At 36.2% G+C, this 20,365-nt stretch overlaps 1 protein-coding gene across 5 annotated transcripts in view; it reads left to right on the forward strand.

The window, feature by feature from the left end:
• The window catches only part of BTBD8 (BTB domain containing 8), a 97,460-nt gene that overhangs the window by 59,132 nt on the left and 17,963 nt on the right, over positions 1-20,365 (forward strand). For all 5 annotated transcript variants that reach the window (XM_053655594.1, XM_053655596.1, XM_053655598.1 and 2 more), the window contains 4 exons: positions 4,320-4,400; positions 5,640-5,736; positions 9,994-10,082; positions 10,520-10,622. In XM_053655594.1, the coding sequence (XP_053511569.1) occupies positions 4,320-4,400; positions 5,640-5,736; positions 9,994-10,082; positions 10,520-10,622 (370 nt within the window). The remainder of the gene's footprint in view (positions 1-4,319; positions 4,401-5,639; positions 5,737-9,993; positions 10,083-10,519; positions 10,623-20,365) is intronic.

A 20,365-nucleotide genomic window follows, 5' to 3' on the forward strand; every position in this document is an offset into this window, starting at 1 on the left:
CAAACTGTCTCATATTACTACCTAAAATGTTATTAGTATCATGGTATTTAAAGCCATAGGAAGAGTAAAAGGGATTTAGGAATTTTACTTTTTAAAAAATCACATCTTTCAGGAATTTTTGTATTTTAACAAAGTAATCTACAAAACAGATTCTGTTTTCACATTACCTTACATTGTAAACCTGGGTAGATGTTTCCAGGGGTAACGTGGTATATTAGGAAATTAATGGCCTTTGGTGTTTTTATAGGTACTCCTACATCCAGTCATAGCTTTGTGTATAACTCTAGGAACCTTGCTTACCTTCCTTGAACTTCCTGAGGTTGTTGTAAAGATTAAATGAGATACAGCAAGAAAAGAACCTGGCATAGTACTTAATACATAGTATGTAGTGCTCAATAATATTTGTCTTATTTTTTTCTTTCTCTAAATCAGATTGTTCTCATTTTCTAGAGAGAAACGGGTTCAAGTGAGGGTCATTACCAATACCAGGACAGCAGTGCCTGCTTTGCTTCAGCAGCAGCCTCTTTTGGAACTGTGCCACTGTTGCTCGTCAGCAGGATGTTTTTTGCCATAGGTTAGAATGAAAGCCTGTCTGTCCTCACAGTAGAGAACCACCACATTTTTAATGATTTTTTTAATGAACTCCAAGACATAATGTATGTAATATTTTTGAAGTGGGAGGGCCTTCAATAAATTGAGGTAGGAATAGTAAAGTCCTACACTCTAGTTCTTCCCCTGTCCCATAGTTGGGAGGTGGAAGGGTACAGTTGGAAGAAGTTCTTCTCTTCGTGTAGAAGTAGGAAGAAATTTTCCACTTCCTATACTGGAAATTAAACTGTAGACAATATTTTTGTAAAGAATCTCCACATCTTTCCATTTTATATAAATAAAATTCTTACAGTGGTGGCTTGGGGCTTTGAAGCATGAAATTGGATTTACTCATCTCCCTTGGGAGATTTCCTGGCATGCTCTGCACCTTCAGTATGGTCTTTTGAACTATAAATCAGAACGTATTTCTCTTCTGACTAAAATCTTTGATGCCTGCTCATCGCAATTAGAATTAAATTCAAACCTTTACCATAATTTACAAGACCATATATGATCTGGCCCCTTGATTTTCTCCTGACTCCCACCTAAAGCAGCTACAGCGAAATTCTCCAGTTACTGTCTTTTGTTATCCCACTGTATTGTCTTCATGGCACTTTTCACTATTAAAATTATCTTCTTTATATATTTGTTTACATATGTATTATCCATGTCCTCCCTCTAGAATGCAAGCTTCCGGTGTCCTGAAGGTCTAGAATAGAGCCTATTATTTAGTAAACATTGAATATGAAGAAGTGAATGAATGACTCAATGTCCCTATGTTACTTTAGTCCACATACATAGGAACCTGGAACTTTAGGAAGCACAGAGACTTTAGTAGATTAGAGGTATGTTTGCTCTCTGATCTTAGATTTCTGTCCTCTCATACATTTTTCTTTTCTCTGAGTATATGTAATGTCATTTCCTACAAGCTTTTATTCTGATTATGTTTATAAATGAAAATAGTGCTTTAACGTTTTGCATTTAAACTGTGTAAAGTAAAAACTTCAAGTAAAGCTTGTTTTGTTTTTTCTGAAGTTTATTTTTTAAAAGTTTATTTAGTTTGTTGATTTTTTAATTGTTGTTCAAGTATAGTTTTCTACCTTTTGCCTTTTTCCCTCACCCCAGCCCAACATCCCATCCCTCCCCACCTCCCTCTCATTTCCACACCCCCCCATATTGTCCATGTGTCCTTTATAATTGTTCCTGCAAACCTTTCACTCTTTTCCCCTGAAACTCCCTCCCCTCTCCCATCTGGTCAGTGTTAGCCTGTTCTCAATTTCAGTGTCTTTGGCTATATTATTTCGCTTGTAAAGCTTGGAGTTTTGAATTAGTGGAAACCAGAAGCCATAGTAAGGGCCAGTTTATATTTATAAAATTAATTGAAAAGTATTTATATATTTTTAACTCAGTGTTGTCCTCTGAAGGTTTGATAAGATGCTGTAAGTGCCCTAATAAGCCATTTATTTAAACATTCATCAAATATTTATTCAGCATGTATTATTTAAGGCCATAAACGCAAAGCAAACACCTTTTTGAGTACTGCCCTATGGGATTCCATTTCTTTTCTTCTTGCCTTCCTCCTTTTGTTCTTTTAGCAGATATTTTGGCACAATGCTTAGCAAACTATGGGGGTCTTATCAACAATGCCCACACTCTAATTCCACTACATAGCTCTAGTATTATGTGGGAAATGGAAAATCTTTTCATCCTGGAAATAGTGCATCAATGCTGACATTCCACTGGTGCTAGAGATGCAATGATAACTATGATGTAGATCCTTCCCTCACAGAACTCAGTCTAGAAGGAGATACAAATATGTAAACAAAGATATTATAAGTCAGTTTGATAAATGTGATAATGGAGGTATATATAGCATACTTCTTTAGACGCAAGTTTTGGAGTCAGTCTGCCTGGATTTAAATTCCAGTGCGTCACTAGCAATTTGACTTGGAGCAAGTTACTTAATTTAGTCTTTTTTTAATCTATAAAATGAGACTAATAATGGTGCCTACTGTTTAGTTGTTAGGATGATTAAATATGCTAATGGCATTCAGAATGCTTATTAGCTCAGTACTGGCTCAAAATAAGTGCTCTATATAGATGTTAGTTATTACTGTGTATAACAGTTAGTGATTTTTTTTGCCTTAGGGGCATTAAGGAAACAATCAGAGGTAAAGAATTGCATGTCTTGTGTATGAAATATGAAGTAAGTAGAGAGGTAGAGCATTGTAAGCCAAGGGAAAAGTATGTTGCTAAGGCATGGATGCATAAGAAACTATTGGTAGTATAGGAAATTAGTAATTCACTTGGAACAGCTACCAGAGAGGGAAAGCCAGAGGTCAGAGGATAACGAACACTGTAAACCAAGCTAAGGAATTTTGGACTGTTTTTTCTGTAGACTATGGAGAATTGTTGAAGGGTTTTCAAAGTGGAGGACTATATCACAGTTGTATTTTAGTGAACTCACTCTAATAGTGATGTGGGAAATGAGATGCAGGGAGATTATTTTAGGCAGGAAACCCATATGAAAGGATACTGTCATAGTACAAATGAGAGAAAAATGAGAGGTTAAACCAGGGCAGTGAGAGGGGAAATAGACAACAGAGGCTGAACTCAAGAAATTTTTGAGGGTATAAATGATGGAATATAATGAGGGAGAGGATCTAGATGAACCTCAGGCTCTGATTTAGGCAACTAGGTAGTAACCTAGATATTGTTAGAGTTATGAGGGGGCCCAATAAGTAGTAATATACTTTCTTCCTCTTCAAAATAAAACAAAAGAATCAGATGAAATAAGAAAACATTTTCTTTATTATTGATCAAAGCTGTCAAAGCAGTAAAATGTGCTTTAATGCAAGAGCCGGAGTTGATTTGATTAACTATTTCCCTTTTAAGACAGGCCACTTAAAAGGAGGTCTGAATTTGGATAGCAGAAGCACTTTTTCCCCGTCACCTCTTCCAATTGCTTCAGCAGAGAAGAAAGGATAAAAGGAACCAAATTACTTCTCTCAAGTTTCACCAACAACCAGTGGTGGTTGTCCAAGAGCCAGACGATTCGCTCCACTTGATACAGATACAGAGGGCAGGACAAGAAGCAGGAAGTCTCTTAATGAACCAAATAGGAATAAAAGAAATAAGACCAGTTTGGGATGTTGGGAGATGCGGGGAAAAGGAAGGTGGTTATGAATTCAGAGCTTGAGACCCAGTAGTCAGTAGCACATAAAGATATAATGATGTTGGTCAAGCTAGAACCACTGGATAAATATTACTAACCAAGAAATCTGTACAAACCTAACAAGAATCTTTCTAGTGAGTAGAGATATCATCTGAGGATTTAAGCAAGACCAGAAGCCATTATTTGTCAGAGATGCTGAGGAGAGGATTTCTTAGTGAGACAGAGGTAGCTGGACTTCTAAGGTCCTTTCTAACTTATACAAGATGCTCAGTAAGTAGTCATTATGTGGTAATGTACAAATAACATTTCATGTTGTATATAAAAAGTCATAGCTGCAATCATACTTCATATTAAATTAATGGCATACCTAAAAATTAATTAATTAATTAATTAATGGCATACCTGCATGCATAGTATTAGAAGAATATATCCTTCAGATAAAAATGAGATTAAAACTTTATCTTGGCTAAAAGTTTATGGGACAATATAATGTATTGTAAATACCAGTTAAGCCTTAATTATTTCTGGATTTGAGTTTTCTTTTTATTTTTTTCAGTATAAACCATGTAGAAATGAATGTTATGATGCATTTTATATATGGAGGAACTTTGGACTTTCCAGACAAAGCTAATGTTGGGTATGTATTAATTTTTAATGATTTTAAATATAAAACTATTAATATTTTTGACATCTGCTTTGTTGATCTATGTTTCAAAGGGTCAGTGAAGTAGAAACTTTACTTTTATTACCCCTTTTGCCATATCTTGTGTACATTTGGGAGTACTGTATCTAAAAACTGTCACTGTTTTTAGAAGTAAAGATATTCTAGCAACTCACAGTAATAAAATTAAGAAAAGTCTTTATTAGATTTATGTTAGGAAAACCTTGTATTTTAGAAAATAAGTGAGAGGATTTTATAAAACTGAGTGGACCTTTATCAAATTTTGAACAATTATTTTACTACTTTATTTTTAAACTTTAGGCTGCCTCTTTTAAACAGCAAAAGAAAAACCTTAAAATTAATTTAAAAATATAAGCATACTAAAGATCAACAATGATATGATTCTAAAGTGGAAAGTCACTTAAATTGCTGAAATCCTATTGGAGAGGATTTCAATTGGAGAGCAAATCCTGCTCTTGTAATTTTCTGGATGCTCTTTAATTGTTAGTCTTACATCAAAATGAAAAGCTGTTCTTTTAATTTTAAATATTCATTGGTTCTTTGAATTGCAAACTGAATAAATATAATTTGGGGAAGAAAATATCGTGAATCACAGTGATTAAGTATTGAAGTTTCCCCTGGAAACCTAGATGAATTTTATCATGCTCTCAAGGTTTGTAGGCTTTCTAAGTTACCTAAAGTATGTATGGGTGCCAAGTGAAAGAAGCAGTGGAAACCTGCAGAATAATTGGATGCTGTCTCTAATCTTAGGGTCATTTGTAAACATTTTCAATCTGATAAGCATCAGTTAATTGCCCTCCTCCCAATCTTTCATCATACAAATTTGTTGGAAAGAGTTTCTTAACTTTAAACAGCCTTCAAAGTAGTGCCCTGGACTTTGGGGTGTGTGTGTGTGTGTGTGTGTGTGTGTGTGTGTATATATCTATAGAAAGAGAGTGAGTGTGTATCTGAGGGGAATATGATTAAAACATTTTCTTCTTGTTATTCTCCACTATTCAAATCATGTGACAGCTTTCAACTTTTGGCCTTTTTATAATCCTTAAAGATTATTTATTATGTAGGGCAGAGAGTTAAAAATTAAAATAATTCAAATTTTTCTTTTTTCTAAACAGACTATGTATTATTAGGAAATTACTGTGTACTATGCCTTGGTTTTTAAATTGGAGCATTAATACCATAATTGTTTTATTTTAGTAAAATACTCAATGTGGCTGATATGTATGGACTAGAAGGATTAAAAGAAGTAGCCATCTATATTTTAAGAAGAGATTACTGTAATTTCTTTCAGAAGGTAATTATTGAATCTCAAAAATCTACCCACTGCTTAAAGTCACCCATTATTACTCACTTTAACTCTGATAGTAAGTAGTTCTTTAAATCTTTGGAATATTAAATTAATTTAACTAATGAGGACTTAAGTTGAGAAACACTCATGTGCTGTACTTATAAAAACAAATTAGTATCATCTTGAATTATATGAAATTGATGTAGGAGGTTATTAAAAGGATATAGGAGTTTCCTCTATAACTTCAAAGGTGGAGTGTACAGCTAGGACTCAGGGTTTGGAACTAAGAGAAAGGAAATCGGGAACCAAGGTTACCTTCTCCATTTATCAAAGTGCATTTATCATAGTATTTCATTGGTTCTTTTCCCTGAAATTATATTCCTTTTTCTACCACCTCTCTTTATACCATGTACTTGGGGTGGAATATGTATCTCTTCTTCCTGTCTACCCAGGTGGAATATAAATACTAACTTTTATATTATTGTCTAAAGAAAGTTCCATGCCATATATTTGTATAGATGCCATTTTGTACATTGTTTTTAGATTCTTTATTGTTTTAATTTACTCTATGACTATAGGTTATTATTTTATTTTCTTATTTATGCTTTTCCACATTTTCTAGAGTTTCTACAATGATACATATTACTTTTTATTATAATCAACAAAAGACAAATAATTGTTTATATCAATAGTCCCCTCCTATTGGGTTCTTGAGGTCACAATATACATTGTATGAATTATAATTTGGTAATTTTAATAATTTCAATAATACTTGAATTTAGCTTTTTTGTGTTGAGTAGACTTTACCTAGCTCTCTATAGGTTGTAGACAAAGAAGCACCCCATGCACTAAAACAGAGACCATTGGTCCTGCACCACCCCCACCACCACCCTCTAAGGTTTACTAAGAAACAGGGAAACTTCTCAGCTACCTTTACTCAAGTATTTATTCTACCCTCTATAGATAAGGGATCTAGAAGAAGGAGGGCAGTCTGGTGGTGGTATCCTCAGCTTTGTAGAAAGTAAAGAATTCTGGTGAAAGATTTTTCTTCTCTTTCATCTGCTTCTACCATCTTTGTAGCCAACTGAGTTAGGAGGGAGATACAAGAATAACCCAAATAAAGATTAAAGGCAGAGGCTATCTGTAATGAGGAGATAATACCTTCTCAGGCCCCAGAGGTACTTCTACTGTATTTGTAAAACCAGCTCACTCCAGAGCTATTAAAGAAAAAAAAAGTGATAAGAGATTTCTTGGGAGAGCCTGGAATATGCCTCAGAAACCAATGAGAGTAACTTGAGTGTGGAGATTTCTAAAGGGAAAAGGAGACTTGCCGTAAGCACTTGCCTGGTGGTTAGGGGCAGTAGTTATTGTCATAAATAGAAGAAAGTATGGGTAGTTCACAGTACACCTGGTACACACAGTGCATAGGGGAGGAGGGGGACCTCAGTAGTTCATGAAAATTAGAGGACACTGATACAGGGCCAAGTGACACTGTGTCCCACCTGGGGAGTCATTATGCATCATGAACCACTAGAAGAATCTTTGTCTACTGAGAGACCAGGGTGAACTTCGGTCTGTCTGTAAAAGAGCCACCACATCAGCAAAGGCCACCAACATTGGAATTAGAGCAGTCAAGGACATCTCCTTACTACCATGTTGGTCCCTGGTTAGTTACGTAAGGTGACCACAGCCATCTATTGTCCTCTTCCACAGGAGTTAGAAAATGCAGGAGCAGGTGACCAGACCATGCTCTAGTCCCTATACCATGTGTCCCTATTCCATCTTTGATATATAATTTTACTTTCCAGATCTCAGTTATGCAGCTTCATGACAGCAACTTAAATACAGTAAACCTTTAATAGCACACTCCTTAGTAATACACATGTGGGTATAATAGGATGGGTAACTGGCCCAGGAACTCATGGCAAGCTACCTTCAGTCATTTTATTAATTTTATAATCTTGCTTTTACATGATTTTTTGGACTTTATTTATAGGATTATAATGGGATTTATATTTTTTGGCCAGTAATTAAAAATTTTTTTAGGTAATGATTTAAATATATGCCTTTTTACATTCTACATGCAGGTTTTGAAAATAACAAAATGTCAGTTATCCTATTACAAAAACACTTGGGAATCAGCACTTTCATATAAGTAAACTTCTCAGTAAGTTAAAATTAACCCTTTAAGCCAGAGGTCAGTAAACATTTTCTGTAAAATGCCAGATTTAGCATTTCTGTAAAACGCTAAATGTTCCAGACTTTGTGGGTATGGTCTCTGTCATAATTATTCAGTTCTGCTGTTGTAGAGTGTTAGCAGCTATAGACACTATGTGAATGAAACAGCACAGCAGTGTTCAAATAAAACTTCATTCACAAAAATAGAGATAGGCTAGGTTTGGCCCACAAGTTTAGTTTGCTAGTCTCTGCTTTAAGCAGTAAATTATTTTGTATTTTAATAATTTTATAGAAATTATTTTTAAGTTGTGTATCAGTTAGTAGACTTTATTGTAGAGAGCTGGCCATTCTTAAAATTAGATTTCTGGACTTTTTAATTCTTGTGTTTACTTTAACAATTTTTTAGACTTCTGGGAGCTTTTACGTTGTCAAGTATGTGTGTACCAATAATCTGCCCCCTCACACTAATTTTTAAAAAAATTTAGTCTTTATTATATATTTTTCCCATTACCATTTAGTCCCCTTATACCCCCGCCCAGCAATTACCATGCTGTTGTCCATGTCCATGAGTCCTTTTTCCTTTTTGCTCAATCCCTCTACTCCCTAACATCCATGCCCCCAAGCTGACATCCTGCTCTCCATCTATGAGTTGGTCCCCATTTTCCTTCTTTGTTCAGTTTGTTCATTTGATTGCACATATGCGTGAAATCATGTGGTATTTGTCTTTCTCTGACTGCCTTGTTTCACTTAGCATAATGTTCTCCAGGTCCATTCATACTGTCTGAAAGAGTAAAATTTTTTCCTTCTTTATGGGCGAGTAATATACCATTGTGTAAATGTCCCATAGTTGTGTTATCCAATCATCTACTGACGGACACTTGGGCTGCTTGTAAATAATGCCTCAGTGAATATAGATGTGGTTATATTCTTTCCAATTAGTGGTCTGGGTTCCTTTGGATATATTCCCAGAAGTGGAATAGCTGAGTTGAAAGACAGATCCATTTTTAAATTCTTCAGGTATCTCCCTACTGCTTTCCACAGTGCTTCATACTAGTTTAATACTCTCATCTGAAGTGGGTCAGAAAGCCAACTTATTTAAATTGATAGAATTATCACTTTAAAATCTATATTGAGATAGTCATTCTTGATTTTAAGACAGTGTACATTCCAGTTATCCAAAGGGAACAACTCAATTGTTAATATGCAATGCAAGCTATTTATATTAAATTTTTAACACTAATATAGTACTTTAAGGAGAAGAGTATTAGACAATCAAATTAATAGCAATTCATAATTTAAAAAAGTTACAAATCACTGATGTCATTAGGACTCTGCTGGAGACATTTCTGAAGAAACTTTTGCTCTTCTCTGAGATAGGGGAATCTTCAGTAGAACGCATGTAGGGACTGTATACACAAATTGATGGATTGCTGGTATTTATTAAGTGAACAAACCCTAAATTACAGTTAATTAATGTGTACAAACAGAAGTTTAATTCTGTTCACCCTTATGGGCAATAGATGTGCTTAGGAACATAGTCCCAAAACTGAAAATATGTGGCCTGGGCAACATGTAGCACAGAGGCTCAACACCAAGAGCCATGAGTTGTTTTCACTACTGGTGTCTACATTTTATTTGTTATTTTAGGTCATTACTTCTGTATATGTGCTTTGAAAATATGTTATATAATTACGATGTAATTAAATTCTGTCATTTTATCCGAGGTATCGGACCTTCTATTACATGTGTACTTAAGGTTTTACTTTAGAATGCAGATTAGATCAAATGATTGTTTTGCAGTGTGGGGTGCTAGAAATTATTGTACCACTTTTACTTTTTAGAAAATTTAAGCTACATGAAATTAGATTAGAACTTGTGTGCATTCTGGCAGCTAAAAGAGCTGAAATGCTATTCTGTAAAACTAGAAGTTATTAGTGATACTTTCTTTAAAAGAATAGTACATTTTGAATTGTATATATTTATTCTGCAATTTAGGTACATAGGTCAGATCATTTATATGAACCAAATACTTTCAGCTTCTGTAGGTTGAATAAGAATAAATATAATGTTTTCTATCAATCCCAGCCTGTTCCCAGAAGATTGACATCTATACTAGAATGCCTGATTATTGCTCATTCAATTGGAGTGGAAAGTCTTTTTGCTGACTGCATGAAGTAAGTGGTCTGAAGTAGTGCTGATACTGTTAATTTAGGGACTTTGTTCTTTCATTCTCTTCATTTTCTGGGAAATTTTAGACTTGGCTGATTTTCTCAGGCACAATATATGTAGTGTAATACTTAACTAGTTGTAACAATTGAAAGAAGTATTGATTTAGTATTACTCAAGCTGCTTGGGATCAACATTATGTTAGCTTAAACATTGTTACTTATGTTAAAATTCATGTACATTAACCCAAAGTGTATTTAAAATATATGTTTACCAAAAAGAGAGCATACTTGTTTATTATAGAGCTAACAAAGTTAACTATAAGGGTTAGTCAAAAAATATATATGTACAAATTTAAATTGCAAATATTATGAAATATTATAATGAAATATTATAATATGAATATTTTTATTTCTCTAACTTGTGATTCTTTGATTTATAACAGGTGGGTTGTAAAACATTTTGCAAGGTTTTGGTCTGAGAGAAGCTTTGCAAATGTACCTCCTGAGATTCAGAAACGTTGTCTTAACATGTTGATTCAGTCCTTAGTAAGTATAACCTGATACCCTTGTTTGTGTTTGTCTTCAAAAAGTTTATGCAGCTTTGTATAGGTACTTTCAATATTTTAAATATAAATGTAGAAACATATTACAAAAGCAAATTAGAGAACCAACTCCAGGTACCCCAGAACCAATTCTGAGGACCTATCCTTACAATTCTGTTTCTGTGTACCAAATTCATTGGTCAAGGTTTAGTCAGAGAAGTAGGGAGATACATAATGGTTCGTGAACAAAGGATACATGGTACTAGGGGTGGAGGTTATGCATTGGCTCAGCAACATGGACTTCCACTCACTAAGGTGGATTTGAGCATAGCACGGAAACTTCTCTGTGACAACATTCCTGAAGGGGACCAGCTATCTACCTGCTGGCAGGTTAATTACATTGGACTACTTCATCATGGAAAAGGTAGTACTGTGTTCTCAGTGGAATAGACAGACATTTGCTGTGGATATGAATTTGCCTTCATTGCTCCTAGTGTTTCTGCCAAAGCCACTATCCATGGACTTAATAGAATGCTTTTTCCACCATCATGGTATTTTACACAGCACCATTTCTTACTAAGGAACTCCACAGCATATGAAGTATAGCAGTGGGCTCATGCTCACAATTTCACTGGCCTTATGTTTTCTGTCATCCTGAAGCAGCTAGCTGGCTTAATAATACAGAGGAATGGCCTTTTGAAGACTCACAGCACCAGCAAGGTACTTTCATATAGAGTCTTCTAGAGTTGGTTCAGTGCCCTTTAGGAGGCTGTATATGTTAAATTAGTTTTTGATTTATGGTGCTATTTCCCCTATAATAGGATACATGGGTCAGGAAACTAGAAATGAGAGTGGTTCCACATACAATTATTCCTAGCGACCCACTAGCAAAATTTTTGCTTCCTGCCTGTGCAACTTTAGTTTCTGCGGATCCTAGAACATGCTTCCATCTGGGGACACAACAATGATTCCATTGAGACTTTCTTTTTCTGGCCACTTTGTAAACTAATAGGCAAAGAAGGGGAATTATTGGTAGATTGAGCCTAACGGGGGAAATTATGTTGCTACTATATAATGTGGGTAATGAAGAGTATACTTGGAATGCTATACTCCCATGTCCTATGATTAAAATTAATAGAAAACTAACAACCCACTTCAGGCAGCTCTGATGATGGCCCAGATTCTTGAGGAATGAAAGTTTGGGCCACCCTCCCAGATAAAGAACAACAAATAGCAGAGGTACTTGCTGAGGGCTAAGGGGATATGCAGTGGTAGTGGGAAAAGGCAGTTATAAATACCACCTAGAGCAAGTGATCAGTTAAAGAAATGAGCACTGTAATAGTTATGATATAAACTAGTCCATTTCCCTTTCTATATGAATGTTTGTGTATATATTAAACCAAATATTTTTTTCAGTCCTCTTCTTCTATCATCTAATATGACATGGTAATATTAGTTAACTTTATATCTCCATATGTAAGTTACAAGATACCAAAGGGGAGTGTGACTTGGTTTGAAGAATAATGAACATCACCCAGACAACACTAGAGAATTTTTATCTTCTTTTAAGGAAAGAGTTAGCATGTTTGTTGTATAGAAGACAGTTATGCTAGGCAAAAGCATGACTTTGTTATTATCTCCATTTGGGAATTAAATACGGTTTAAAGAGGTGTGTATGGGTGCCAGTTGACAAGGGGTGGACTGTGATGGTTTTGTAATGTATCAGCTTGTCTTGAATGAACTGTACTTCTCAGAATTTCCTTCTTTGTATATTTCCAGTTATAGTGGCCACAAAAGACAATTTAGTATGAGATTTGTAGGTTAGAGGTAAAACAGCCACCTTTCTTTTTTTCAGCAGAAAGATTGGAGCAGGCTTTTCTAGCTTATACATTTTTTATGTTTACTGGCTCACCCTGGCATGGAACAGCAGCAAGGCCTGCAGCTGCTTCACTTTGCCCTCTGTCCTTTTCCCTGGGCCAGGGATGTGTTTACCTCCGTGATGAAGGGTGCCAACATCTCCTGAAGGACACCTATTTCATGCATGTTGGAGTCAGTAAGAGCTGAAATGAATCCACCCTGTGGATTACCACTTGTGCTCTTGAATATCAGCTTCTTACTCTTCACTTTATGTCCATCTTCCCTTCTCAACTGCCTTCCCTACAGACTTCAAAAGGTTTTGCACAGCCAAGGAAACCATCAACAAAATGAAAAGACCACCCACTGAATGGGAGAACATATTTGCCAATGATACTTCTGATAAGGGGTTAATATCCAAAATTTATAAAACTCAATACCAAAAAAACCAAACAATCAAATTTAAAAATGGGCAAAGGACCTGAATAGATACTTCTACAAAGAAGACATATGGATGGCCAATAGACATATGAAAAGATTCTCAGCATCATTAATCATCAGACAAATGTAAATTAGAACCACAATGAGATACCACCTCATACCGATCAGAATGGCTATCATCATTAAATCAACAAAAAACAAATATTGGTGAGGATGTTAACTGCTGGTGGGAATGCAGATTGGTATAGCCATGTGGAAAACAGTATGGAGTTTCCTCAAAAATTAAAAATGGAACTGCTTTATGAACCAGCAGTTCTACTTCTGGAGATATATTAATATCTGAAAAAACCCAAAACACTAATTCAAAAGAATATAGAATATATATATATATATATACATACATATATGTATATATGTATATACATATATATATATATTACATAGACAACAGTATGGTGATTAGCAGAGGGAGAAGGATGGGGGAGGTAAAAGAGTATATAATTTTAATGTGAGCAACTTTAAGGTTTTTCCTTTTCTAGGTCGCTATACAGCCATTCAGTGAGATGTGGCTGCTTCCTTCTACCAAGTGCAAACCATTGCTTTTGGGAGAGAAAGACTGCAGAGAAAGTTAGGACTTTATAATGTAATTACTTGAATTGTTTCAAAACATGATTATATTTTTCTGTTTCAAAATGCTTTTTTTAAAGCCCTTAAAAAGACAAATGGTGAAGTTTTTTTTTTTAATTTAGGAGAGTTATATATGAGTGGGCAGGATCACTAGGGTAAAACTAAAGTTTTATATATATATATATAAAAAATGGTTTGTCTAGAAAGTATCCAGCCATGTATTCAGGCATGTAATATGAAAAACAGTGACATTTATTGAAGAAGATACAAGAAACATTGTACATAGTACAGTGAAGACTCAGTCTCCTTCAAAGTAGGCACCTGGAGACCTCATACTGTTCTCCCTGTATCTCTTCCACTGTTAAAGACACTGCAAAATTCTTCGTTGGAATCGCCATCAGCTGCCATGTCATATTTTCCTAAATCTCATCAACAGTCTGAAATCTCTTCTGTTTCAAAGGTGATTTTAATTTTGAGAAAAGCCAGAAGACACAGGACACCAAATCTGGCCTGTAGAGGGGCTAAGTCACCTGAGTGACTTGATGTTTCACCAAAAAATTCTGCATGAGATGAGATGGATGAGTGGGCATGTTGTGACGAAGCTGACAATCAACAGTTGCTCATAGCTGCGGCCATTTTTTGTCATATTACATCTCTCAGTAGATGAAGAACATTGAGATAGTACTCCTTATTAATTGTTTGGCCTGGAGGGGTATATTCATGATGGACAAGACCTTCCTGATAAAAAACACAGTTAACATAGTCTTGATCTTGCTGCAACTTTGCTGTGCCTTCTTCAGATGTGGAGAACCAGTCAACTTCCATTGGTATGATTGGGCCTTCTTTTCTGAAGCCTTAAGATCCATGATTCATCTCTGGTTATGACCTTCTTGAGGAAATCTGGCTCATTGGTAGCAGTTTGAATCAAGTCATTACCAACTGCAGCACAATGTTCCTTCTGCTCTGGTAGCAGAAACCATAGAATGAATTTTGCCACAACGTTTCATACCAAGATCCTGCATCAAAATCTCCAGCACAGTAGTTTTTAGAACCCCCAGATTAACTTCTGGTTCTTGTACTGCCAGTTGCTGATCTTTGTTGATTGCAGTTCAACATTCTCAGGTGTTCTGATTGTTTTAGGTCTTCCAGAATGTGGATCACTTTCAACAGATTCTCAACCATTTTTTAAAAAATATTTATTTATTTACATTTAGAAGGTAAGGGAAGGAGAGAGGGAGGGAAATATCAATTTATGGTTGCCTCTCATGCATCCCCTGCTGGGAACTGGCCCCTGCTGGAAAATGGCCTGCAACCCAGGCATGTGCCCTGACTGGGAATCAAACCGCGATCCTTTGGTTCACAGGCCCGCGCTCAATCCACTGAGCTACACCAGCCAGGAGATTTTCAACCATTTTTGAAGCATTTGTGCCACACTTTTATTTGTGCTGCATTCATTGCATTGTTCCTATAAGCCTCCTGAATTATTCAAATAGTTTCTGTGGAGGAAGTTGAAGCTTAACACAAAATTTGATGCAGATATATTGCTCACTCAGTCAATTTGGATGTGATGGCTACACAGTACACATGCTCACTCAACGGCATCTACCACCCCCACTGACTAGTACAGTGAAGTCATCATTGTTCACACATGCACATTCCAGTCCACTTTCCTTGGCTGCCAGGTTACATTGATGTTGCATAAATCGTTCTTATTATATTAACAATGGCTGGACTTTTTCCAGACAGACCTCATATATTACTCAGAGTCTTAAGACCAAAGGATAGCTGAAGCCCTATTTGATTAACACAATAAGGATTAAGAAATAATATGAGGCATTGGGTTTATTCAGTGTATGTATGGTGTTAGGATAATCAGGAAGCTAGCTGTAAAAAAATTTAAGTTGAATCTGTACCTCACATCCTGGTATGATAAGATGTATTCTAAATGGATCAAAAATTTGAATGTAAGAAAAAACATTAAAATACTGCAGTAGCCCTGGGAGCATTATTTTATAACTTCAATAGAGCATAGTAATACAAAATTTAGGAGTCATAAAAAATTTGATTACATAAAAATGCAAAATTTTTATGTAGTAAAAAACAACCACAAGCAAAGTCAAAAGGCTGTTCATATACTCATGCTTCTAATTTTCTAATATACAGAGTTCCCACAAGCTGTTAGAAAAACAGCTAAACATAGGATAAGATTAGATAAGCAAATACAAATACCTTTTAATTTGATAAACAAATCATCAACTTCATCTATTTAAAAGAAGTAGATATTAAAATTACAGTGTAAGACCATTTTCTACCTTCTAGAATGAAAAAAGAAGGAAATTTTTACTAAGTTAATATGGATGTAGGAAATAAGTACTTTTATTCATTTCTGGGAAGGGTATAAATTAACACACCTTTTGCTGTGTTTTTCAAACTTTTTTGACTGTGACCCAAAGTGAGTAGTTTGTTAATAGTGTAACCCAGTACACTCATACATGTAAAATGGAAATAATTTATCTAGAAGAATACTAACCATTATTACGTATGATGTACTGAGATTTTCTATTTTTGTCTTCTTTCTCTGTCTTTTTCTTTCTCATTTTTTAACTTGTAATACTAGTTGTGAATCACTAAAAATAGTTCTTTTTTTTTAAATTTGAAAATAAAAGGGTTTTTTTTACTACATGTACCTGATATTTTATTTTTTAAATAATTTTTATTGTTCGAGTACAGTTGTCTCCACTTTCAGCTGACCACAGCCCCCTGCCCCACCCATTCTTACCTCCCACCCTCAAACCTACCCCCTTTGGCTTTATACATGTGTTCTTTATACATGTTCCTTGATGGACCTTCCCTTATTTTCCCCCATCCTGTCCCCTTTCCCTTCTGGTTACTGTTACTTTGTTCTTTATTTCAATGTTTCTGGTTATATTTTGCTTGCTTGTTTGTTCTGTTGATTAGATTCCACTTATAGGTGAGATCATACAGTATTTGTCTTTTACTGTATGGCTTTCACTGTCCTGGCTTATTTCACTTAGCATAATGCTCTCCAGTTTTACGAGAGAGTAATCTACAGTTTGGAAAACAGTGCGCCATTGAGGACACATTGCTAATGTTTTGGGTACTCAAGTGCCCCTCCTCATATCCTCTGGGCCCACATGTGTATTTCAGCCATTGCTGCAGCATCCAGCATCACATGGGTATAATCTGACATCACTTTCAGCCACATCACACTTCTCACCTGAGGCTTAACTGCTACTCCAAACAGGATGTCTACAACTCGGAAGTTCTGACACCTTGTAAATCTAGAAGTAAAAGGGAATTAACACCCCAACAGACAAGCCCTGACCAGTGTGATGTGGGAGCCAGTGGTTAAATGTTCCCCAGTCTGTCTTTTGGGAGAATAATCTAAGTACAGTCTCTGTGACTCTAGTGTAGCAACTAGGGCCTAGAAAGACTGAGCCCTAGTTGGCTACATCAGTGCTTCTCAAACTTTAATATATATTTAAAACACTTCAGGATCTTGGTTAAATGTAGATTCTAATTCACTAAGTCAGGGATGGAGCCTGAGATTCAACTCTAACTATCTTTAGGTGGTATTGATGCTGGGGATAATACTTTGAGTAGCAAGGACTTAGAAAAACATACCCTTCCGTTGGTTTCCCTGTTTCCCTGTTTCCCTGTCCCAGTGCCTCAGATCCTCTTAGAATCACTTCTCAAAACAAACTGTGTGCATACAAACCTGTTTCTCAGGCTCAGTTATTAGGCGGACCCAGTCTAAGACAAGCAGTAGTGACCTAGAAATTCTCTTTCTAGGAACTATCCTATAGATATATTTACAGTATATGAAATAATGTCATCAACAATGTTATTACATTACAAAAGTAGCAAAAAAAAATGGGAACAACGTAACTGTCTACAACAGGACTGGTGGAAGGGCTCAGAGCATATCCATACTATGGCGTGTTACACAGTTGTTAAAACAATAACAAGGTTCCTTATATTCTTTTTTTTAAATTAATTATTGTTCAAGTACAGTTTTCTGTATTTTTACTCCCATCCCAGTCCACCCTCCCCAGTGCTCCCCACCTCCCTCCCATTTCCACTCCCCCCTTAGTTGTTGTCCATATGTCCTTTATACTAGTTCCTGTAAATCCTTCCCCTTTTTCCCCTGAAATTCCCTCCTCTCTCCCCTCTGGGCACTGTCCCCCTGTTCTCTATTTCAGTGTCTTTGTTTTTATTTTGCTTGCTTGCTTGTTTTGTTGTTTAGCTTCCTGTTAAAGGTGAGATCATATGGTATTTGTCTTTCACCACCTGGCTTATTTCACTCAGCATAATGCTTTCCAGTTCCATCCATGCTGTTGCAAAGGGTAGGAGCTCCTTCTTTCTCTCTGCTGCATAGAATTCCATTGTGTATATGTACCATAATTTTTTGATCCATTCATTTACTGACGGGCACCTAGGTTGCTTCCAGCTCTTGGCTATTTAATATTCGACAAAGGGGGCAGCAACATAAAATGGACTAATAATAGCCTCTTCAACAAATGGTGTTGGGAGAACCGGACAGCTATGTGCAAAAAAATGAAACTCGAGCACCAACTTAAAACGCCATACACCAAAATAAATTCAAAGTGGATAAAAGACTTAAATATAAGCCATGACACCATTAAAGTCCTAGAGAAGAACATTGGCAAGAAAATCTCATATTTCACACAGCAACTTTTTTACTGATATGTCCCCTAGAGCAAAAGACATAAAAGAAAGAATAAGCAAATGGGATCTCATCAAAATTAAAAACTTTTGCACAGCTAAAGAAAACAGTATTAAAATAAAAAGAGATCCAACTGTATGGGAAAACATATTTGCCAATGATACCTCAGACAAGGGTTTAATCTCCAAAATATACAAAGAATTTACACGACTTTACTCTAAGAAGACAAGCAACCCAATTAAAAAGTGGGCAAAGGACTTGAACAGACATTTCTCTAAGAAGGACATACAGAAGATCCAGGGACACATGAAAAGATGCTCAATATCACTAGCTATCAGAGAGATGCAAATTAAAACCACAATGAGATATCACTTTACACCGGTCTGAATGGCCATCATAAACAAAGCAACAAACAACAAGTGTTGGAGAGGTTGTGGAGAAGAGGGGACCCTAATCCATTGTTGATGGGATTGCAGACTGGTACAACCACTGTGGAAAACAGTATGGAATTTTCTAAAAAAACTAAAAATGGACCTGTCTTTTGATTCAGCAATTCCACTGCTGGGATTATATCCTAAGAACCCTAAAACACCAATCCAAAAGAACCTATGCACCCCAATGTTCATAGGTTCCTTATATTCTGATAAGAAAAATATTCCAGATGTGTGTGAAGTATAAAATGAAAGGTACAGAGTACTGTGCATATAGATGCCTCTATTTGAGTAAAATAAGGCAAGAATTGTATCTATTTCTGTTTGTATGTACCTAACTCTGGAAAGAAATAGAAAATAAATAATATTGATTGGAACAAGGAAAAATGGGTAGCTTGGGAGAGGAAGAAGAGGAAGACTTCTTGGTAATGCCTGGTATATATATTTTGAAGTTTTACTTATGTGTTCTGTTAACTATTAAAACTTTATGTGTTTGGTCTAGAAGTGTATTACATTCTCTTTCTTCTTTGAACCTCAGGTTACTCTGACATTTAATGTTGTTATAGATTCATACCAGTATAGAATAAGATTACATACCCTCTATGTTATCACTTATGTTTATATTTTAGTTTTTCAATAGATTACAAGCTAAATTATGACAACTATACTTTATATCTGTATTTTGAAAAAGATACTACTATCAGAGCACATAACATACGTATAAAACATTTTGTAGATACCTGCAAAGTTTATTTGAATAGCCTACATTTGGTACTATTACCAGGAAAAGACCTATAGTAGATCAAATTGGGATTATTGCCCAAAACTCTTAGTAATTGCAGTTACTCAGGAAGTCACCAGATGAGAAAAGGATGATTGTGGGGGCAACGTTGCTCTCAAGTCCCCCCATCTGCCATGGATGAAAGTGAAACTACCAAGACATGATCTGCTTGGTGAGGACAGGTGGTCAGTCTCTCAGAGGAGAAGGACCAAGAGCCCCTTCCTCAACGGCTTTTATTGGGTTGTAATACACAGGAATACAAGCGGCAAGGATCAAACAGTAGATAACATTTCAAAGAAATCTGAGAGCTTAGTCTAAGTCAGTGTCTGTCAGGTAAGAGGATTGAATAAACTTTGGGGGCATACTCATTTCCTGCTCAGACCCTTATCATATGAATGAAAGCACTCTTAGCAAAGCACGCTTCACAGGACTTTAGGAATTCTTTCTTAGGCCCAATCACCCCAGATCCTGCTCTAGCCAGCAAGGGGCTCCACCGCCTTCCCCATCATAGGTTTTTAGGCTTAAATGGATTAGAGCCAGGAAGCGCTTCTCCCCTACGGAAATGGGGGCTCTGGCTGTGTCAGAATAGCCAGGGGGCAAAGGTCCATCTTTGTTGCAGCCTTCCAAGTCCTTCCATGATGGCCTCCCAAGTGATCATGTCTGGCTTAGGTTGCCCCCGCTCTCAGGGGTCTTACCCATCTTTGACTAACTGACCAGGCTTTGGGGGCAGGGGATGAAGCAGAAGCAGTGTTGCTGCCAGAGACAAGCTTTGTCTCCTTAGTGGTTCGCATTCCAGAGGTCGCTCACTCAGCCTTAGCCATGGGGGTGGGGGGGAGGTACAACTGAAGCCAGGCAGAGTGGTTCCCAGCAGATGATGGTACTAAAGTGATTTTAAAAGACTTGAA

Source organism: Artibeus jamaicensis, unplaced genomic scaffold (assembly GCF_021234435.1).
Source record: "Artibeus jamaicensis isolate MK-2021 breed Jamaican fruit bat unplaced genomic scaffold, CSHL_Jam_final scaffold_1019, whole genome shotgun sequence".
Taxonomy (NCBI): domain Eukaryota; kingdom Metazoa; phylum Chordata; class Mammalia; order Chiroptera; family Phyllostomidae; genus Artibeus; species Artibeus jamaicensis.